This window comes from Capsicum annuum, chromosome 6 (assembly GCF_002878395.1).
Source record: "Capsicum annuum cultivar UCD-10X-F1 chromosome 6, UCD10Xv1.1, whole genome shotgun sequence".
Classification (NCBI taxonomy): domain Eukaryota; kingdom Viridiplantae; phylum Streptophyta; class Magnoliopsida; order Solanales; family Solanaceae; genus Capsicum; species Capsicum annuum.
The window spans coordinates 161014634-161038287 of record NC_061116.1 but is presented as its reverse complement, the minus strand read 5'-3'; the positions used below and the strand labels follow the sequence as shown (position 1 = coordinate 161038287).

The 23654-nt window shown below is 30.7% G+C and overlaps 3 protein-coding genes across 3 annotated transcripts; 1 reads left to right on the top strand and 2 right to left on the bottom strand.

The window, feature by feature from the left end:
* Positions 1–6177: 6177 nt before the first annotated feature.
* LOC107873086 (protein CDC73 homolog) lies at positions 6178–10997 on the top strand. Its single transcript, XM_016719810.2, has 4 exons — positions 6178–7322; positions 7512–7594; positions 8050–8157; positions 10744–10997. The coding sequence occupies exons 1-3, from the start codon at positions 6329–6331 to the stop codon at positions 8137–8139; spliced, it is 1167 nt and encodes a 388-aa protein (XP_016575296.2). The 5' UTR covers positions 6178–6328; the 3' UTR covers positions 8140–8157; positions 10744–10997.
* A 142-nt stretch (positions 10998–11139) lies between these two features.
* LOC107873087 (non-specific lipid transfer protein GPI-anchored 5) lies at positions 11140–12269 on the bottom strand. Its single transcript, XM_016719811.2, has 2 exons — positions 11833–12269; positions 11140–11512 (listed from the first exon to the last, which is right to left on the bottom strand). The coding sequence occupies exons 1-2, from the start codon at positions 12155–12157 to the stop codon at positions 11394–11396; spliced, it is 444 nt and encodes a 147-aa protein (XP_016575297.1). The 5' UTR covers positions 12158–12269; the 3' UTR covers positions 11140–11393.
* Positions 12270–17459: 5190 nt separating this feature from the next.
* Positions 17460–21385, bottom strand: LOC124899256 (non-specific lipid transfer protein GPI-anchored 5-like). The gene is made up of 3 exons (XM_047413522.1): positions 21039–21385; positions 18262–18354; positions 17460–17760 (listed from the first exon to the last, which is right to left on the bottom strand). The coding sequence occupies exons 1-3, from the start codon at positions 21379–21381 to the stop codon at positions 17720–17722; spliced, it is 477 nt and encodes a 158-aa protein (XP_047269478.1). The 5' UTR covers positions 21382–21385; the 3' UTR covers positions 17460–17719.
* Between the last annotated feature and the right edge of the window lie 2269 nt (positions 21386–23654).

Below are 23654 nucleotides of genomic sequence, written 5' to 3'. Positions count from 1 at the left end.
AATTGAAGAAGACTCATTTGGTGTGTGTATTAAAATTGGGTCAAATTTATGAAAATGAATTGGGTGTGTTAAAAGATGACCCATTTAGGGTGTATGTGTGATGAAATTGTGTTGAATTTCAATTCAACAATGGAGCAACCATGGTGCTTTGTTGAAGACTCCATTGTTGAAGAGAAGAAAAAAGAGGGAGAAGAGAAATCGAATAAAAAAATAAATAAAAAACATAAAATTATTAAAATTTAGAAAATTGAGGGGGTCATGTGACCAAAAAAAAGTTTTATAATGATTTTTACACTGCACACACTGAATATGTGTGAATTACACGCACTTGTTCAAGTAGGAAGATATATGTCATTAAAATATTAAAAAAAATTCAAGAGGGTAATAAGATTACACGCACTTGTTCAAGTAGGAAGATATATGCCATTAAAATATGAAAAAAAATCCATGAGGGTAATAAGACCCCTGTAAAGTTCAGTATGCTCAATTGAAAATTCAGGTATTTTCTGAGTATTTTCCCTTTATTAAATCTTGTTCGTCTAAAATTCATTGTTAAAGTGGTTTTGCACTCCAAGTGTATTTATTTGAAACACTTGATTGAAGTGTTGTGTCAAAGCCCCGTCATAAGTGTTAATTCATTCACTCTTGAGCGTATGGATAGAATATGGCAATACCTTATCTTCTCTAAAATATGACCAGTTTGTTTTAAAAATCTTACTCGTGATTGTGAATTGGCCACTAATCCTGATCTCCTTTATTTTTGTATGTAAAATTTTGCTCGAGTCCTTTGGACTCTTTCCCGTGCCTGCATATTTTCGGTTGGGCCTCAGCCCGACCATACCTCAAGTAAATCCCCATGCTACTTGCTGATATACAACAAAGATACACCAATATACAGGTTCAGAAAAAAGGGAAAGGGAAAAGGAAGTTGATTATACAGGGAAATGACCAAAGTTGTGTGTATGTGACTGAAATACGGTCATATATACATCATATATACACAAAAACACAAAAAAATATAGCTGATAGACATCGCAGGAGGATGAACCTAAAGTCCATAAAATGAGAAGCCCAAAGGCTGGGCAACTCACTAATGGACCAAAAGGGGCTCAACTCTAACTTTAATCTTTTATTATCTTATAAATAACAACTTAAAAACTTGTTTATTTGTATTAGCACTAATTTTACTTAATTAATCTAGTGATTTTCCACGTTGTTGCCATTTCATTTATCTCGAATCCCTCGTTTATTTTATGATTTTTTCCACGTAATTCATAAAAAGGAGAAAAATGAGTAATTTAATCCAAAAAATGACATTTGTTTTGCTCATATGACTTGTAGTCTATTTGGGATAAAATAATTTTCGTCAAACTAAGAAAACTATTTTTCTCGTAAATTCTAACTTTTCATAATTGTAAATACTTTTAATATGACATTCTCCTAACATTTTTTCAAAGGTGTTATTTATAATAAAATTGATCCCTTTTTTTATATATATAATAAAAAATAATAATAATGATAATAATCAGAATAATTACAGAATTCTTTTTTTCCCTCATAAAAAATACAAACTTATTTCCTACTTAAGTCTAAGTGTGTCACTTAGTTTAAATAGGTTTCTCTTTAATTCAAGTAGAATATTGCATAGTTTTTTTTCTTAAGAATAATTATGAAATAAGTGGAATTTTATCAATTAGAATATTCTTTGGTTTTTTTTTCTCAAATTCTAATTTTTCGTAATTAATCATGAATTAAGTAAAATATTAAGCGAAATATTTCGTAATTTTTCTCAAAATTAATTAAAACATGTTGTAACTTTTTCTAATACAAGTAGAATATTTCTCGTTTGAATAAACAAATGCCAATTTAAATATATGAATGAATGATTTTATAAAAGTAACCCTTTCGCAAAGTTAGTCACCCTTTTAAGTTAGGCAAAAATGACCTTTTGGTGAACCGTTTTAAAACGGGCGCTCCTAAATACCGTAAAAACCTTCTTAGAACGTTAATTGAATGCTTACTCAATTTCTCTAATTTCAAAGATTTATTTATGTTTTTGAATCTTTGAAATTTCTTTGAGTTTTTCTTGATATTTTTCTATAAAAATCAAGTGGCGGCTTTGTGAATTCTTAAAAAATATTATTTTAAATTTTTCTTGAATTTTTAAAATAGTTTGAAAAGGACAAAATCATTTTCTTTAATATAAAATCTGAAGAGGGATAAAACATCGGGTAATTGGCCAAACCACATAATAATTAGGCTTCTAGTAAATTTTTCTTAGCCGTTTTAATTATCGCTACCTTGGTTTATAACTATAAGCTTCCGCATATTTTATTAATTTCGATCCCAATATTTTACTAGGATAACTAGTGTAAAGTTAGTAAAGTGTTTGTTTTAGACCTCCAAAATTTTGAGGCCCAGAGAAATGTTAATAGTGAATTTTATGACTTTAGTTTCACGTAAACAATATTAAAGATTATAAAAAAATAATAGGTAGAAAATTTAAATAAAAAGAAAGAAAGAAAGATGGACTATCTACTTAATATCAAAAATATTTTAGAACTTTGAGTTAATTAACTCAAATCTTCATATTAATAAGTAATTTGTTTACAACATTATCCAAGATAATGTATTACAAACAAATGACTAACATGTTATTGACTTACTTTTATAAACAATAATATTATTGTGTGAAGTTAAACACTTATATCTTTTGAAAATACAACACTGAACACTAGTAGCATCTAAGAACGAAAAGACAGTCCAAAATATTACTATTATTTTTGCGTGAATGTGCACATATTTAACATATTTTATTAAAATTTGTTTTTAGATCATTAATTTTATTAAGACCCCATGATTTTTAATGAGATTATTGATAAAAATTATTTGAACTATAACGGTGAAACTGAAGGAAATCGCATTTAGTGAAAGTGGAATAAAAGAATACTTATTCCATTCCATTGAATACTTATTTTTGTGGTAAGCATCCATTTGCTGCAGAAATTCCAATTGCATCTACATAAAAATTGGAATGGACTGGAGAATGCTTTTACGGGACACTCGAAAGCAATTATTGCGACATTGTCTAACAGTCTTGATCTTCAAGCTCTCACATCTGCTAATCAACTTCCTGCTCAAAATCTTGCTACCCTCCAGGCGGTGAAATTGGTAAGCCTGCAACAAAATCTCTATTCTCGAAATCATTTTAGCTTTAAAAATCTAATTTTGAGGATATGCTAAGTGAATCTAATAAGGTCTATCACAGAATGATATTGTTGACAATACACGAGGTAGTATACACTATCAGGTTCTCCAAACATCATCTTTAGCGAACATACCACTGGCAATAAGCAACTTTTCTTTGAGTGATGATTCAACAATATTAACAAAGAACAGATTAACTCTGATTATGATAATTTTGGCAAATTATATCAGCAAAAAAATGGTTGGGATTTACAAAATATTGGTTTACAAAATATTGGATCAACATTCGATGCCTCATTTTCCTTGATGGAGCAGAGTGGACAAAATGTAAATGGTTCTATTGTAAAACCAATGGAAAGAAATTGGACATGTTAATTTTATCGGTTGTCCACAAGTTAACTCAGTTAAAGTTGAAAGATATACCGATTCAAGCTATTAGAGCACTTATTTTTTGAGCCATTTAGAAAAGACTACGACCTCATGAGCAACTTTTTTGAGTAGGGCCTTAATTTGTTATCTTTACCTCGCTTCAATATTAGTTCTTGTGTTCTTTCATAGTCTTTTAGTCTTATCAAAGGTTTTAATACTGATCTAAGATGATCTTTTGAGACGAGCTTAGTGGTGCGATATAATTAATAAGGATTCATATAATCCTACCGAACTATCACGTTTTATTGATTTGGATTTATTTTCTATACCAGCAACAATAAGAAAGTATTGTTGAATCGGTTGACAATATTCTTGGCCATGATAAGGATGCATTGGAAAATCTTCCAATGTAAGATGTGAAGAAAGGTTTGTCGATGTAGTTTTTGCTATGAACACATGTTTTAGAGTCAAAACTGTCTAATAATTACCTTTATGTCTGAAATTTTAGCTTCAGTGAACCACTGAAACTCCATTTTTGTTCAAATTTTAGACCTTGAATTCTGAATTCAAGTTTGTGGTATTCCAGCAAAGGTTGAATTCTAAACTTGAATAATTTTGAATTATTTCTCATATTTTTGGATTGATTTTAGTGTACAAATTTAAGTTTCAATTGCTATAAAGCACAAGTCTCTTGAACTTCCTTTGTTTTTTCATTTATCTTATCATTCCTATGCCTCTAATGGCTAGTGAGACTTTTATATGGTGATTTAACGTTTTCTCGTAAAAATTTTAATTATCTCAAAGGGATTTTTATACTGTATTTTAAAAAGTCCACAGATCATTGAGACAAATAACAAGAAAGTCATTTACGAAGTAGTTATCTCAAAAAGGAAGTATATTTGACGAACTGTTTATCTCAAAGTTAAAATATCACAAACTGAAGATGTTTCATGAGCCATACATTTCCACCATTTTAATTATGAAAGTCAAAAACTCTCACAAATTCATTTATTTAATTTGTCCCTCACGCATCACTATTTCAATCAAACTATAACATATTCAGTTAAAAAAATAGATCAAGTGAAATCTCAAAAATGAATTTTTTTCTTTTCAAGAACTTCATTGATCACTGATGTGTAAAAAGTTACAAATTAAGTTCGGAATCCCAAATATTGTACATGATCGTTTATGGAAGCTTACTAGGTGATACCTAACTAAATATGAAACTAAGATAAAACTATGGAGGATCATAAACGATATAAGTTGGTTTGTCTCTTTTGGTCTTGAAAGAATGTATGACTCATTTGTCCATATTAACAAGTCCCTTTACTTGATTTGGAAATTCATCATAAGAGTTGAAAGCATGGATTGGGTCTTAATTGGAACTTAGGATTGCCAGCTTATCGGAGGTTTATCAATTTTTCGAAAATAATGGTCAATTTCCAATTCGTGCTCTTCAACTAATTCTTGAATTTCATTAATGATATTCAGAATTCTCCATAGCACTTTCCATTCTCATCTAATACATTTGATAGTGAGGAGAGAATTAGTTTCTTCAATAAATATACTATGTTCATTATTTACACACTATTTAATGTCAAAAAGCATTAAAGTTTCTTCTACCACGTTGGATGTTTCTGATCTCAGAGATATGGAGTAGGCATAAACAACTCTTCCTTGTCTACTCCTAAAAATTCCCCCTCTTCCACATATACCGAGTAAAGGACTTTCATTAGTGTTAAACATAACAAGATGGAGGGGATGGTTTATTCCATTTGATAGCTCCCAAAATTCTTTGCTCAATGTCTGCTTCACATACTCTACAACATTCTTCTCCCAGCTTAGCTCTTTCAAATTTGTTTTTTAGCCCCTGCACAAGAATATTTAGAATATCAGTTTTAGTTTTATAAAAAGATATCCACAAGTTTTCAAACTTTCTATTGCATCTTAACTTCCATAGCTCCCACATTATGATTAGAGGGAGTATTCTAATTATAAAGTTGGCAAGAATGTTTTCCACCAATTGAGTAGCATCATCTTGTAGCTTCTGTTGGTGTGATCAATTTCCAGAGATCTTGGGAAAAAAAAATCCAAGCAATAGAAATATAACGGAACGACAAGTTTATTCAATCTTGTGAAACAAGTTACATCGATGACAAAATGAAATATGCAATTAACAAAAGTAACATAGGTAAGTCTTCCTCTATGCATATGAAAATAACAATACATTCAATGAACATTGAAAAAGAAAAAAATTCGGATTTCACTATTTTTTATTTCAAGCAGTGAAAAATATTTTCAATAATGTAAATTTTTTATAAATGTAATTTTTTGAGTCATGTAAATATGAGTGTTATTGGAGGGTGGGGGGCATAATCACATTTATCATTATCCAAAAAATGACTTTCTTCGGTCCATAAGAAAGTCATTTTGCTCGAATAGAGGAAAATGAGTTATCTTAGAAAATATTTTTTCAATATTTTACTACAACCAACAAAAAAAAACAAAAGAAAAATATTTTACATCGTACCAAACACAACCAAAATGTTCAACTTCATTGAACACAAGTAAATTTTTTAAAAATCTCTCGAATGAGTAAGTTCTAGCTGGAAAAATAATCAAAACACAATCGATAAAACTGAGACCCAAATCCACTTAAAAAAGGCAAAAAGAAAAAAAAATAACCCCCAAAGTACTTGCCTATAGTCAGCAACTCACACTATACACCAGCACACAATTTCCAAATCTTGCAATGGATCCGCTCACACTCCTCCGGGAGTACACAATCCGCAACGAGCTCCACAACATCATCCGCGTCGGCGACGACTACCGTTTCGGCAACGACTACTCTTTCCCTTGCACTATCGAAACCGCTTATCGCTCGAAGCACGTACAAGCCAATCGCTACACTCTTGAAACCCTAATCAACTTCATCACCAATCACCACCTCAAACACACCGAGTACATCCAACAATCTCGCTCCCTCCGTATCCCCGCTGTCACACTACCCGATCGTAAACCCCTCCTCGATTACCTCACCGGTAAAACCGCCTCCTCCGATTCCATCGAATTCGTCAAATTCCCACAGCACAATGACGCTGCTGCGGTTCCCGGTTTGGGTGTTGAGGATGTTAGGGTTTTGGAAAATGAAAATCAGAAGCAGAACCCGATTGAGTTGATTAAAGCTGTGGAGAAGCCGTTGAAGGATAGAGAAGCGATTTTGTTTTGTAAGAATAGGGATTTTTACAGTGTGTTTACGGCGGCGTTGAGGAGAGATGAGGAACGGCAGAGGGCGGAGTCTTTGCAGAGGAAAGATGGGTTGGTAGCGAAGAGTAGGATAGAGAGAGGATTTGGAGGTGGTGGTGATGAGTTAGGGTATGATGGAGGTCCGAAAGCAAAAATGCATTTGAAAGGAAGTAAGATAGGGGAGGGAGTTCCGATTATTTTGGTTCCCAGTGCGTTTTCAACGTTGATTACGATTTATAATGTGAAGGAGTTTTTGGAGGATGGTGTGTTTATACCAACTGATGTGAAGTTGAAGCAGATGAAGGGGTCGAAACCGGATTGTATTACGGTGCAAAAGAAGTTTAGTAGGGATAGGGTGGTTACGGCGTATGAGGTAAGGGATAAGCCTTCTGCGTTGAAGACGGAGGATTGGGATCGTGTGGTGGCGGTTTTTGTGTTGGGGAAAGAATGGCAGTTTAAAGATTGGCCTTTTAAGGATCACGTTGAGATCTTTAACAGGAGTAAGTTTTGAATGATTATGTACAGCTGGATTTTTGTCTAGTTGTTTGTGAAATGACGATAGCTTCTTGCAATAATAGTTCCTAAATGGATAGGATTAATCTTGTTTGTTCTTTAAGTGGAGAAGTAGTGATTTTTTTAATCGATTTTCACTTAGAATCTGAAGTTAGATTTGCTCACTTTTGTTGCAGTTGTAGGTTTTTTCTTGCGTTTTGAGGATGACAGCGTGGAGTCAGCAAAGACTGTGAAGCAATGGAATGTCAAGATTATTTCGGTTAGCACATTAACAATTGTGCATTTAGTCCTTATCTTTAAAATCTGTAAAGCTGCCAATTTTTATGCGGATGACGACAATTTGCATTTAATTCTGTATGGTTATTGTGTCTTACAAATTTGCTTCCTCTTCTACCTATTAGTATTATTCTATGATCATCTTATTCTTCAATTTTAGTACAACTGGTGTCTCCTTTACTTTAGATATCTTTATTAATTTGCTGGCAAAATGTTCTTTCATTCGATATTTTCACCATAGCTTCTTTACTCTTGTTATTTTTTTTTAAATAATGCTTTTAATGATACGAGGGTTTGTATAAAACAACCTCTCTACCCTGCAAAGGTAGTGGCTAGGTCAGCGTACACGCCAACTTTCCCAAACCCCAGTTGTGGGATTACATTGGATTGTTGTTGGTGATTTTGTCTTAACAATGCTATTGCAAATGTAATTTGCAGATAAGTAAGAACAAACGCCACCAGGACAGAGCTGCAGCACTTGAGGTGTGGGACAAACTTGAAGAATTTATGCGGTCTCGGTCGCATTGATGCATGTTGAGTCTATAGGTAGACAAAATGCTATAAGTTGTATTTCCCTTTATGACCATCTTTTCGGTTGCAACAATGGTTTGATTATTCTGATTTCTCAAACTTTAGAAGCTCTTTTTTATCAAGTAAATATCTTCACTAATAGCGCCCAGAGGATGCAACAATCTTCAAACTTGAGAAGCTATGTTCTTAGCAATTTCCCTCCTCCTAAATTTTGCTTTTTATTTGGCTGGTTGATGGTGTCATTGTAAGGAGGTTGGCTGCAGAAATTGATGGAACTCTTTTGTAGTTATGCTGATTTTTGGATAGCTGCCGTGTTTTATTAGTAATTTAAACCATTGTAAGGAGTTTATCCCAGCAGCCACACAGTATTATTTTATCGGAAACAACCTCTCTACTTCTCCTGAGGTAGTGGTATGGACTGCGTACATTTCACCCTCCCCTGATCCCACTATGTGGGAATACACTAGGTTTGTTGTTGTTGTTGTTGTAAGGAGTTTGGCTGTAGAATGTGATGGAACTCTTTTGTGGTTTTGCTGATTTGGAATAGCTGACCGTGTTTTATTAGTAATTTAAAGTGTCTGAAATTTGGTAGTTTGCCTTGCAATCATTTCCATATAGTAGGACATAACTGATTTTTGGTGATCCAGCTTAACCTTGCGCCCTGTGTGGAACTCATTCAGGTTCAAAAATATCTTTGGCCTCATCATTTGCACTAATCTCGTTTCCTAGTTAACGGACATAGATACAAGAGTTATTTTTAAATGTAGCTGTGTGGATATAGATGATTCATATAGCTAGGCCCTTACTAGTTTGGAGACATAGAAGTATTAGTGGTAGTTTACACCTCACAGATGAGAGTTTGTTTCAAGATTTACTTATCTTGGACACGACTGTCGGAGTTTGCAGTAGGGCTGCTGTTGTTCTGAGGATAAAAAGGGTGGGAGATGGTATTCTCTTCTTTAATAGCACCTTTCAATCCACTTTTAACAGCGAGGATTTCCTTACATTACATACTATATTTGTGTGGGGATTCACTAAGCCCAAGTTCTTAACGCACTATGATGCGACGATGACTTCTTGCTTTGTTTGACACCTCGGATGAAGCGAAAGACTCTTTCTTTAGCTCTCCTTAGTGGGGTGCTTTGTGGTGTTATATATATATCCTATAAATTCTAATAACATTTTTAAAAAGATAATACATGTGACAATATATTAGTTTTACATATCAAAAAGTAAGCATGAATCTTATTAGCTCAAGATGAATCGCTGCTTGTTGGCGAGTTCTGATGGCACTTGTAGTTCAAGTTTTGTTTGCATCACTAGTAGGTTTAGTTTGGAATTAGCTGGCCTGTTTGTCTACTCAAGTCCCTTGTGTGTCTGTGTGTGTTTTGGGTGGGGTGGGGTGGGGGGGGGGGGTGATATTGGGAAGTTGGTGGAGATGCAGTTGTTGTTTGATTTATTCATGAATTAAAATGAATGTGTCATTTGCAGGGAAAAACAAACCATTTTTTCAACTTTTTTTTTATTTTAAATTATTTTGGGCAGAAAACGTAGACAATCTTGTAAGCCAGAATGTAATCCTTTGTTTTGGTCAATATATAGTAAATGTACCACAAGGATAGGGAGTCCCTTATATAGAGAATGGGTTCTAAAGAATGGGTCATTGCATAGTTACAAGGGATAAAGGAAGCATGAAATTGGATTGTCCTTTTCATTTCCCCCTCCATTTCCAAAAGAGATTGAATGTATTTGGGACATTTTTCCCCGATTCACCCTTCTACCAGGAGTAGTTGAAAATTGGGACATCTTTTCCCCTTTCTTCATTCTTTAACCTAGAGTTTTTAAAAGTCATGCGCTTCATAGATGTGTGTGAAACACTATGATGCGCAGAGGCGGAGCTAAGATTTTGAGTTTATGGATTCTGAATTTTAGAATGGGCAGATTATTGGGTTCTTGATAAAATTTGTATGCATATATATCAATTTTTTCAACATAATACAATGGTCTAAGCCAAACCTATCTTGTTCTATCGAAACCCAGAAACGGAACTGTCGTCCGTCCTGACGATGCACAAAGTGATCCCTATGTGAACCAGTCAGTTCTTTGAATCTCAACTTTGAGGAGTTGGATTAATGTCATTTGTGTATAGGATACTAAATTAGTTACTTTAGTTGCAATTTGATCATTATTGTGCTAAATTCATATATTTTTGGTATTTTTTAATGTTGTGAAGTGTGCGTTGCACATCTTGCTCAAGCCTCGTAGGCAGTGTCGCTCTTTTGCGCTTTTCTTTAGAGACTGCTACTTTTACCCTTGTTAGTCAGGCTAACAAAAAAGTTTGCATCGTGTCATGCTAGTGCTACTTCCAGTGTCGAGGAGTGTTGTAGTGTCAAATGGCAAAGTTTATTCTGTAGGAGTTTGGTACATGAAGTTTTTTTACTTTTTCCCTATGTTCAAGAATGATGCTCAGTTAGCTGATCCATAGTTATTTTCTTTGTTTTCCTTGTTTTTGTAGTACAACAATTTCATAGTCTAGTCGAGTATATTTTGTAGCACTTGAATGTTTCAATTAACATGATATCTTGCTCTGTGTTACACCAGGTGAAACTAGATGACAATTGTATCTTACCAAATTGGACAGCCAAGAGACTCGACAAAATCGAAAAGTACCCTGATAAACTTGTCAATGTCATCAGTAAATAGAATTACAGCCTCCTTAGCTGGATATCACCCTTTTTTAGGGTCTATGAGGGCTTCTGTTGTGGCAAACCCCCTTGTTCTGAACGTATAAATTTTATGTACATATACATTACTTGTAGGCCAATTAATTTAATTTGTTACATAGCTTCTTTGGATGTGGCTCATCCTTTTATTTTTGTGTGTTCTGCAAATGTTTTCTCGACGGCAAGCAGCTACTTTCTGTTGTAATTCCCATTTTTTCTTCATTTATTAGCGCTTGAATGCAAATGCTGCCAATACAGCCCTTGTTCCCCTTCGGACGACAAATAGGAGCATATTTATTAAAAAGGAAAAAATATTACATAAATTGGGACGAGAATATGTATTGACGATAATGATTTGACAACAGAACATGCAATAAAGTGGCAAATTAGTCCTGGTGGAAAACTGATTGCTGAAATGAGCAGATGTTTGAAAAGTAATGATCCACTTTAATGACAGTGCAACTAGCTAATCAAAATATAATACGTAGATACAAATTACATTGCTCTGAAAAGTGTAGGTAGACAAAGTTAGGGCATGTTGATTATTGAAGCATAAGAAGCAATAAAGAGAAAGAATAAGGAAAGAGGAGCTGCCATATTGGTTGAAGTTGCGTCATTGGAACCTCCTTTTGATGCCGGGCTACGTCCTGTCATAGTTGATGGCATTCTGTTAAAACACTTGGTGAAATAAAAAATTGATTTATCTATTATACATCCAAACAGAGTAAATATGATATTGAGATTTCTTGGGATTGAGGCGTAGTACTAGTAGTAGATGTAAATCTTATTTTTCCTTAAAAGTGGAAGATTTTAAGGAAACTAGTGCAGCTTGTGCATAGAAATTTTGGCGTTCCAGAGGAAAAGCCAATTGTTGAACCAACTGTTCTTTGAGGAGTTGGATTGTCAACTCTAAAAAACTCTATTTGAAGATTTTTGTTATGTGGAGAGTGAATATTCTTTTTCTTACTGTTGCAGCGGCTAGCAGATGGAGTCTGAACTTTGCAAGCAGTAGTGAGAGCCGAAGCCTCAGACGGGTTAATGTTGAGTCCCAGGTCGGAATTATCCCCATTGAGGACTTGGCACAAGCACTCTGGCTTTTCATTAACCACTGTGCTAAGTTGTGTGCAGCAACCTGAGATTTGCAGCACGGAGCTGTCCGTGATGTAGTTCAGGCAAGGAAACATGGTGATCAACACGTTTGTGCAGTCATTGCTTTCTTGAGCGATTGCTCCAGTCCAGATCACCGCAAACACAATCACGGCAAGACTCATTTCGTACCTGTGATCAGCCATCCTTTTGCAAAAGTCTATCCCAGTGAAATTAAGGGAAAGAAGAGAGTTCCTGATTTTAAATGGTTGATCACATAATAATCTTGCTGGACGACTCTGTAAACATATTGGAAAAAGGACGTGGTAGGCAGGATCACTACTAAACAAATTATATGACAGATTGACATTGACAATGACTAAGCAAATTTTACATATATAGGAAGTTGGTAGAATTGTAGTAGTGGTCAGTCATATGGCAATACAGGCGAACAAGTCAATCATGATTCGTTTGGTGTTAAGTCGTATCCGAGGATTCTCTGAGAGGTCATTTGGTGGGGTGTTAGTGATGTTAGTATTAGTTATGCTAAGATTATTACTTTCTTCAAGAATCCCCACACATCTCAGAGAATTATAGCGTCCCAGGTACTTTTTTTCATGACTTTGGTCCTTAACTGGTCGAGTTGATGGTGGATGTGCTCAATCACTTGAACAAACTTCGCTTGTTCTTTCAAGAATTTAAGGGTTACTACTAGAGGTGTTAAATGAAGTATAAACAACATAAATCTCATCCTAAATGAAACTAATTACACAAGATTTCGGATTGACTTTTTCTCTCTCAAATTTGGGAAAATACATATATATGTCAATATACCTTATACATAACTCCAATGTATGAGGAAACTGTTTCTCCTTAAATTATGAAAATAAAATCAGATCCAGTTATTCTCTTACCTTAATAACAGTAGTAATTAATGTTCTGATTTTATGGATCCTTAAAAATAGTAACTGTAATTCAAATTCAAAAAATATCCAGAAACATCTCTCTTTATCTCCCTAAAAAAAACCGACGCCGCCCCGTTGGTTTAGGACTGTCACCGTCGTTCACCGCTCTACTCCTTTTCCTTACGCCGGTGAACACGCAAGGGCGACTAGCTGCCAAGATCGACGTCGTTTCTCGTTCCTCTCTCACTGTCGCCACCACCGGCGCGGCACCATCACGAACAACCAACAACGCCTCCACCCCCTCTTAGTGTATTTGTTTTTAGTAAAAATTTGCACAGTATTGTATGAGAAATTATAATACATTACCCAGTTTGAATATATTTTGACATTATTTATGAAATTTACACATATGAGAATGCATTACACATTTTTTACTATGTATGATGCCAGTGTTATATGTATGATCTACACTCCAACAACAACATGTTCTATATGTATATGAATGAACTATACTTTACTTTCTATGTATGATTTATATTTAAGTAAAAACATTTCATATTATATGTATGAAAACGTATTATATTTTACTTTCTATATATGATGCCAATGTTATATGTATGATTTACACTCCAATGACAACATGTGTTATATGTATGAGAATGTATTATACTTTACTTTCTATATATGATGCAAGCGTATTCGTTTTTATTATGTTTTACTTTCTATGTATCACATTGCAAAAGCAGATAATTTGATAAAATCATACATGCAACCAAAAGGAGAAATAATTTGGACATTATAGTTCAAATCAACTTTCAAATTGTTTACATAGAAATAATTGGATCTGGTTTTATTTCCATAATAATTTGTAATGCATATTATAGTTCAAATTAAGGTATAGAAGAAATAATGGATCTCTCTTCTATAATATAGAACGAATTTGAACGACTTAAAATAAAATGCATTATTTGATTTTATAAAAATTTATTATGAAATAAATTGTATCCATAATAATTTGAAATAATAGATCAACTAATTATTATAGAAATTTATTATGAAATAAATTATTTTCATAATGATTTAAAATAATAGACCTTATTTGAAGTAATTTCCATGGATAGTCACCCAAGTTTTCATAATTGCCTCCAAATATCAATTTTGTTTCTTTTAGGACAAAAATATCATCTAAATATTTCTATTTTTCTCAAAAAATACTTAACACTTTAAAAATCTTATTCTCTCCTACTTAGCATGCCGTGTTGTTAAAATCTTTTATTTTCTTAATTATAAACCTATTTAATTCTTCAAGTTCATTTATTCAAACACACGTCTTATAAAGTACAAGAAAAATCTAAATTATGTAAAAAAAAAAATTGAAGAATTTGTAAGAGAATTTAGCGGTAATCTAATTCTCTACAAGTTTTTCAACCAAACTAATTCGATGGAAAACCTATAAAAAATTTTATAAAACAAAATTTGAAGGAGAAAATCTTAGAATTTTTTTGTGAAGCAAAATTCAATAGAAAAATCTTAAAGGTAATTATCACCTGAAAATTTTAATTTGTATGTAGATCACCTGCAAAATTTTAAGTAAAACCCTTTTGATAAAAGATAGCAAGAAAATGAATTCTTCTTGCAAATTTTCCCCAAGTAAATTCATAAACAAATCAAGTAAATCCGCAAAGTTAACATAGGCAAAAACTTTAGAAAATAGAAATTTATTATTTTTAATTTCGATTTTTCATTTTATTTTTTATTTTTATTATACTATATTTTATTTTATTATATAAATAAACACCAATTTATATACTAAACTCACAAAATGTAAGCGATTTTTGGTTGGGTACTATTTCAAAGATTTATTTGTAATATTAGATCATTTTGTTAATATTTTTTTTTAAATTAATTTAGTTCATGACTAAATATCTTTTCATTCCTTCAAAAACAGTACATTTAATACGTATCTGAAAATCTAAAAGCCATCATTTTATTTATTTTACATTTTAAGAATCTTTAGTATATGAAATAAATAACAAAAAAATATTAAATTAGTATCAATTCATATAAATACCTTGAGTTTTGAAAATATTATTAAGTGATGAAATAAATAAATTTAAAAAACTTTGAAAAGTACCAAATAAAATAATTCAATCCTTTAGTTTTATATACACTTGGACACATCAACTACTATATTGATGAGTAATGTGCATTGCATTACTAGAGGAATTATTTTCCTTTAAATAGTGTGATTATCTAATATTTTTATCAGATGATGTAATTTTTCTAATATCGAATAAAGAATAAATACAATTTATTTTTTATTTTGGTAAGAAAGACAAAATAAATATAAAATTTAAAGTATAGAATTAAATTGTTCTTCAATAATAAGTATCATGTGTAATTTTTTTTTTTAAATAAGATCAAGTTGTAGTTAAATAAGTTTGATAAGTTAAATAGTTCTATTTCTTATATCTTATATATAAAAAAAATTTTTAATGACATGTCATGCAAATTAGGAGAGAAGAAATGTTTTTGAAGTGTAAAGTATTTTTGAGGAAAATAGAGATAGTTGGGTGATATTCTTGTCCTAAAAGAAACAAAAGTGATATTTGTAGGCAATTGTGAAAATATGGATGACTATCCATGGAAATTACTCCCTTATTTGAACAAATTTGAAACCCCCAAATCACGTAGCTTGAAATTAGGCGTAAAATAAGGAGTGCAATAATAGAGTAAAAAATGGACTAAAAATAGAGCAAAAATCAAAAGTCTAAAAGGAAGGGATTTTATGTAATTAATATGTGATTTTTGTAATTACTTTTCAAATAAGGAATTTTATGTAATAAGTAATAGTTACCTTGTGTATATATATGTAATTTTTCCTTAAATGAACAACGGTAGTTAAATTTGAGCCGATCAAAATGAATTGAGTTAATAAGAGAGTGTTTGGATAGGATTAAAATTTGGTCAAACTAGATTTTAATCACTTTTTTAGCTTTTTTTAGGTGTTAGGTAAAATTAAAAAGAGCTTAAAAAAGCCTAAAAGTAGATTAAAAAAAAGTAAAAATTGAGAAGTTGGATACCCCCAACTTTTTACTTTTTAAAGTAAAATTTTTTTAGATTTAACCAAAACATTTACCTTTTCATTCTTTATATTTTTTTCTAATTCCAATAATACCCTAAACTTTATAGTCCTTATTGATTTTTTTTTCTTTTTCTTTCTGCCACTTTTTTTCATCTTTTCCCTCCAGTTTTCTCTTCATCTTTCTCCTTTATTTTCAGAGAATCCATCATTACATATAAAAACACTCAAAAAATTTATGTCAAATCGAGTTTGTGGTAAGTTCCTCTCTATCCGTTCATATAGAATCTCTGCATGTTATTTAAATTTTAAAAATTGATTCTTTTTAATAGTTTGTTTCATTCCTAAAAATTTTATGTTGTTTACAAGCTTGCAATATTACAATATAATATTATATTTATATAAAAAATATCTTAAAATTATTATTTTTTAATATTTCAAAATAAAAAAGTAACTTATATTTATAAATTGACCTAGCATAATCACTTTATGTTCAAAGTGTATTTAAATAGAAATTATTTTTGAGGTATTAGAATTAAAAATCATAAATAATTCACGTTATTATGTGTTAACAACTTTAAGGATATTTAAGTCATTTTGACAATAAAAAAGTGATTGACAACACTTGTTTACCATAACACATCAACAATTTTTTTTCAGTTTCAGTACTTCTATTCAAATACTTATCTGCTTAATTTAAAAGCACTTATTTTAAGCTTTTAATCACTTAAACTAAAAAATAATTTTTTTAATCCTATCCAAACGGACTCTAAGTGGATGGATTAATGACCCGTTTCAAAATTACTTGCGCAGAATAAGCTTAGAAGTGGACATAATTCAACTTGTTCAATCTGGATCATAATTCAACTTGTTCAATCTTACTACATTTTAACTTTTTATTTGTTCTTTTAGTATAATTTTTCAAAGTACCTAATAGCTTGTTTTGTGACTATATACAACATACCAAACAAAATACTCTTTTTAAAAATATTTTGACAAAAATATTTATGGGTTAATTTGAACTATATGTTAGTTATAATTTTTATAATTTGAATTGAGCGAAATCAATAGGTAATGTGATGTAATAATTCTGACCTTTAGACAGCTAGACCAAACTGCAAGTAATTTCACTTGTCAGAAACCACATCAGCCCACTGACAAAGAAATTTTGCTACTTGTCTAATTAAATACTCCCTCCGTCCTAAATTATGTGTCATTATTTTTTTTAGTAGGTCCCAAAATAAGTGTCGTCTTTCTTTATCAAACAACTTTTTAAAGACAAAATTACCCTTTTACCCTTATTGATCCCACTTAATTAAAAAAAAGATATTGACACATTTTTTAATAAAAGATAATTTGGTAAACTTTATCAAGTCTTTTATTTTTTCTTAAACTTCGTGCCCGATCAAATGGCGACACATAAAATGAGACAGAGGGAGTAATAATGATAGCAAAACTTTGAGACAGTATGTGACACCATATAGAGAAATTAATTATCACACGCCTATGAATATTCGATATAGTAATAACACATAAAATCAAACTTTATAATTAATTGCTAGGACAACAGTACAGAAATGAACGGAAACGATACACAAGTAATTAATTAATATAAATCACCCCACAACATAACATGACATTACATTACATTAAAATGGTAATGCTAATTTATGTAACAAACTTTTTTAGAACTCCCAGATGAAAACTCAGAAACATCTAAACAAAGGAAACCATAAAAAGAGAGAAGAAACCAACAACAATTTGAAGAGAAAAGGCTTCCACTAGAGGTTTACTGGATGATACTCCCAGTTTTCTTCGAACCCTGTTCAATCCATCCATAAGCAAATAACATGTCATAAATAATTGGTAATACACACAAAGCACCCAATATTTGTTCGAATAAAATGCTTAGTCAACTACATGTGTCTAACAAAAAAGTGTACAACTGTGATCTGATTATAAATAGACAATCAACTTCATTTAGATGCATTATAGTTGTAATTCGTGGATTATAAATTGATCTTGATTTATTTTTTCTCTATTTACCGTGTGCCTCTTAATTATAATTAAAGTACTTTAATTTTTTTCAAAAAAAAATAAAATCAAAACCAATCATAATATTTTGCTCATCATGATTAAGAGATATCATACTATGCTAAAAGATGACATGGTCTGGTGAAATTAGCAATCTATTTATAGTTGCAGTTATTATCTTTCGACCTTCAGTTCAATTTAGGTGTTACTTAGTTTAATTATATACGAAATTTAAAAAATTAAATAATTAATTTTTAGAATTTGGCGCATTAACTTGTTCAAGAGTTACCTGGCATTGGAGGATCCACGGTCTCGTCCAAACCATCTGGCGAACCCACTGGAGAACCCATTGACATAGGAGACATTGCCGGTCCATTTCCAGCTACATCAAATATTATTATTACCATAAGTTTGCATCAAAATTATAATATCTATATTCTATAATTTATAATTTATATCTATAATCCATATCTATATCTATATCTATATCTATATCTATATCTATATTTATAATCTATAATCTATAATCTATATCTGTAATATATTAAAAGTGTGAAAGTGATTTGAACTTTTTATCTTTCATTAAAAGACTATTATTTAGACAAAACTGTCTTTTCACTATTTTTTAAAATTTATTAGTTAATTATTTTTTATTATATTAACTAGACTTCCTAAAATATATGCGATATCTAAAATATATGATAGGAGAATTAATTAATTTTACCTTTCTACTAAACTTCCTAAAATATATGGACTCCTAAAATATATGGTAGGAAAATTAATTAATATTTTTCTTTCTACTATTCAATTAGAAAAATACTTCAAAAATAGGACTCTATTAAGAAAATACTTCTATAAATATTGAAATGTACGTTAAACTGGAGAACAAACCGGTTTGCCTATTGGGAGAATATGATTTATGCTCATCTAACTTGATTCGATTGCATATCTAGATAGTGGATGTTTGATTTTCTAACCCTTAACTTCTTCACTGTTTTTATCAGCATAATAGAATTCAACATGTGTGTAAATATATATCTTCTTTGTATTCATTCAAAATCATTTTTTATAAATTTTTGCTCAGACAAGAATTAGTTGGATTAAAATCGAAGTTTTATGATCACTATTATATTTTTTTTTATAGTTTACAGGTCGTAGATGAATGTCGGTTAACTTTGAAGAATTTCTTGTGTAAAGTTTAGGTTAAATTGTATTGTTTTGATATCTTTATTATCTTATTATTTTATTTTAATTTACCGATGCTAGATGAATGTGGGTCGGTTTTGGAATTTTTTTTAGGTACAAGTTAGGTTTAATTGTATTATCATAATATCTCTATTAGTTTGTTATTTTGTGGTAGTTTAAAGTTCATAGATGAATCTCGATCGACTTTGAGAAATTTTTGAGTGTAAAATTTACGTTTAATTGTATTGTTTTGATATCACTTTTATAGTATTATTTTGTTGCTAATTAACAGGTGATAGATAAATGTTGGTCGGTTTTGAGAAATATTTTTATGTAAAGGTTAGGTATAATTGTATTATTTTGATATCTCTATTATCGTATTATTTTGTTATTGTTTACAGGTGGTAGATGAGTGTTGGACAACTTTGAGAAAATTTTTGTGTGTAAGGATTAGATTTAATTGTATCATTTTGATGTCTCTATCATTGCATTATTTTGTTGCAATTTACAAATGGTAGATGAATGTCGATCGACTTTTAAAAATATTTTTGGTAAAGATTAGGTTTAATAAATAAATTCTCCATGTTTACACACTCAAAAGATATTAAATTTAATTATTATATTCATATTTATTATTTAAACAAATATCCTATTTAATGTAATGTTTGAACTCATTAAAGTACACCTAAACTGGTATATATATATATATATATATATATATATATATATATATATATTAATATTTGATTGTTTAAAATTAAATGATTTTGTCTATTGCGGATCTTTTTAATAAAGTGTAAAAGTTCAAATCACTTTTCAAAAATCTTTCACAATTTAATATAATAATATAATATAAGCATATACACATATATATTTTACCACTAGAAGTTTTAAGTGGTTGATTGATCATCACTTTTTTGTTTGTCATATAATACCTCTTTTCCTTGTTGTCACAAGATAAGAGAGACATCAATTTGAATCATATTTGTATTATGATTATTTTTCTTTTTTTATATATTTAAAATCTTTTCTTATTTTTAAAGTGAAATCTTTACAAAGTCATTGATTACATTCTTATTACATACTTAAAACTTTTAAAAGTCTCACTTCTTAAGTTTTTTTATTCTAATCACTTTATATTTATTTATAGATTTTCAAATATCCTTAAAATCAAATTTTGTTGATTTAGATTCTTAAACTAATGAAAAAAGTATTCGTTGTCATTAATTTTGATGACTTCTAATAAGAAAATATTTTACTATAAATATATTTGATTAGTTTTTAACCCTTAAATGAGAAAAAAAAGTGAAAGTATGATTAGTTCTGATAAAGAAAAGTTTTACCATAAATATATTTAATTAATTTTTCACTGTTAAATATTAAGAAAAAATAATGAATAGAAGATTTTGTCTAAATCAAAGATTTTTAATGAAGAGTAAAAAGTTCAAACAATATTTTTAAGGTCTTTCACACTTTTAATATATTATAGATTATAGATTATAGATATATGTATAGATTTTATATATATATAACAAATTGAAACGGGAGGATCGGAGTAAACATTTTGAACGCTATAAATGAATATACTATAAAGATTTCCGGTTAATTACCACTCCTCTCTCTATTTTGTTTGTCTATGTTTGACTTGACACATGCATACACATTCCTAAAAGAAAATAACAAACAAAAAAGATAATTTTATTATATCATCCCTATTAATTATTAGTCATCTAAATGTTGAGAAGTGAATATAGTATTCAATGACGGATAAAATATACACAAAATAATAAATTATTTCTTAAATTTTCAAACTGAATAAATAAAATTCTACAACTATTTCATTATACTGGATAAGTAACAATGGACGGAGGGAGTGCTTACCATAACATCTACTGACAGGAGGAGTTTGGAGGTTGCATGCAGCAGGCAACGCGAGCGCAAGAGTTTGATTAATTTGCACGCCTAACGACGAACCACCGCCATTAGCAATGGTGCAAAGGCACCTAGGCTGCGATTGCAGCACCCCCGAGAGAGCGGAGCAGCAAGAGCTCGACGGCGTTTTTGGAGTTGATCCAGTGACATAGCTAAGGCATGAATACATGCTAAACAATGCATTCATGCAGTTGGATTGAGCCATTGCTCCTCTTGAAATCATGCTCACTATTACTAATAATGCAACTAAAGCAATGCTAGCTTTGTTCCATCTTGATGCCATTTTTGACATTATGTTTTGTACTTTAATTTTTTGTACTGTGGGAAGCTGGAGACTAATTTATATATACATTTTTCTCTGGGTGATTTGGTTACTTGTGATTGACTTCTTTCTTTTTAAATATTGGAAAGGGAATATGTTGGTTAACTAATAAGGGTTCACGATTAGGTGCATTTGCTATAACGTGTCATTGTACACACATGTGAAGTTGATCTATGAAAAGAAATAGAAGGAAAAACGGCCAAATATACCTCTACACTATTCAAATGGATCAATTTTATCATCCATAATATTTTTGGCTCAAGAATGACTTTGTGCTTACGTTTTTAGGTAAAAATAAAATATCCTTCAACTAGCAAAATAGCTTTAAAATACTTTTTTAGTAACGGTTGCTCCAAAACAAGAAAAAATAAATCAATTTTACTCTTGAGCTATTTAAAATAAGGCAATTTTGCCTTTGTTTTGTTATATTTTTTGTGGTGGGGATCGAGTGACAAATAAAAATGATTAGATATCATTTAATTTGTTTTGCTTTCAATTTCTTATATTAAAGTAAATTTCATCCATGTTCACTTAACTTTATGTCTATTACGCAAAAGTCACTTTTCTTTCATCCATTACACAAATGTCATTTAACTTTGCTCTGAGCATCACAAAGTCACAATGATCGGATTTTACAATAATCCCACTGAAAAATTGATGTGACAAACTTAATTAGTTCTTAATTTTAATTTAAGTGAATATATAATATATTACTCATATCTCGACTCTTTTTATATGTGCACAACCCAATTTTTCTTATGAATTATTCAATGAAAGAATACCAATTTCTTAATAGATTAAAATACCTAATGAAGATTGTTTTCATAAAAAAATTTGGTTGATATTTTTATTAGACATTTCATAATGTTGCATTCATCTGCCAAAAAGATGCATAAAAAAAGAGTGATAAACAAGATAAATTCTTCAAAACACATAAAATAGAAATACATGTATGATATTATTTTTTAAAAAAATATTTTAATTATTTAAAGATAAATAAACATGTTAAAGATATTTTTAATATAAAATCTTTTTAATTGTGTCATTGGAGAAGTATTGTCAAAATTTGTACAAATAATGTTATTGACAGTTGTGTTGATAAAAGTTATAAAGTATAAGTACTTTTTGGTAAGTAAACATTTTATTTATTTACCAAGTGACATTACATAATAAATTTAGTATTCTTGGACATTGTCCCCAAGTTAGCTAACCAACATCTCATCTAACAAATTCTTATCTAAGCATTACATTAGCATCTAGGAATTACATGTAGTTCTAATAGTCGAGCAAGAACTTTGGCTGATGGCTCCCCCTTCCATAAATGTCATGAATTATCTGTCTGGTTATAAGCTCATTTGATTTTTATTTGTGCTGAAATATTCTATTGTTACGCTCCATTCATATACTATGCACTGCTCCAACAAGAACTATTCCGTAAACTTATGCCTTACCTCCCTTACCCTTCATAAATTTTATTGTCCATTGTACTTCATCCTTCTATGGTAGACTAGTTCTTGCAATCACTTGCCAAACTAGCAAATTGTTTCATATATCAGCAGTAAACGAGCACATAAAAAATAGGTGATCCATATCCTTACCTTCTCTTGGATGGCATAGCATTTCATTTATGAGTCTCCACTTTGCCAATCTTACCTTGGTAGATAGCTTCCTGTGTAGCGTTAAAAAAAGCATAAACAACTATTTAGGTGCACCATGGTTAGACCATATTAATTTACTTTATTCCACTTTCTTCGTTTCTCCCCGCATCTGCAGATAAAATCTTTTAATAGAATCGTTGTCTATAGTTTTCAATGATTTCTCAGTATACCTAGCTGCCAGGAGGTGTTTATGAGCTTCCAAAATTCTTTGTACTATCCAAGAGGCTTGATTTGCTTGGGTACCCCATACTCATTCTTTCCCATAATAAATGTGTATCTACTCCACCCATAGCTTGTCCTTTTTTTTTACATAAGTTTCACAGTAACTTGCCTATGGCAGTCTTGCTCCATATATGAATATCTAAAAAATCCAGAACATCACTTGATTTCGGGTAGCATAACTTTTCTCATGCGATAAAAGACTTCTTAGTGGCATCTGCACTCCCTGTCCAGAGAAATCTCCTACAAACAGCTTCCACAACCTGGACAATTTTCTTAGGTAATGAAAATATTTGTGACCAAAATATTTGGATGAAAAAGAAGTCACTTTTAACTAGTTGCACTCTTCCAGCATATGACAAAAAT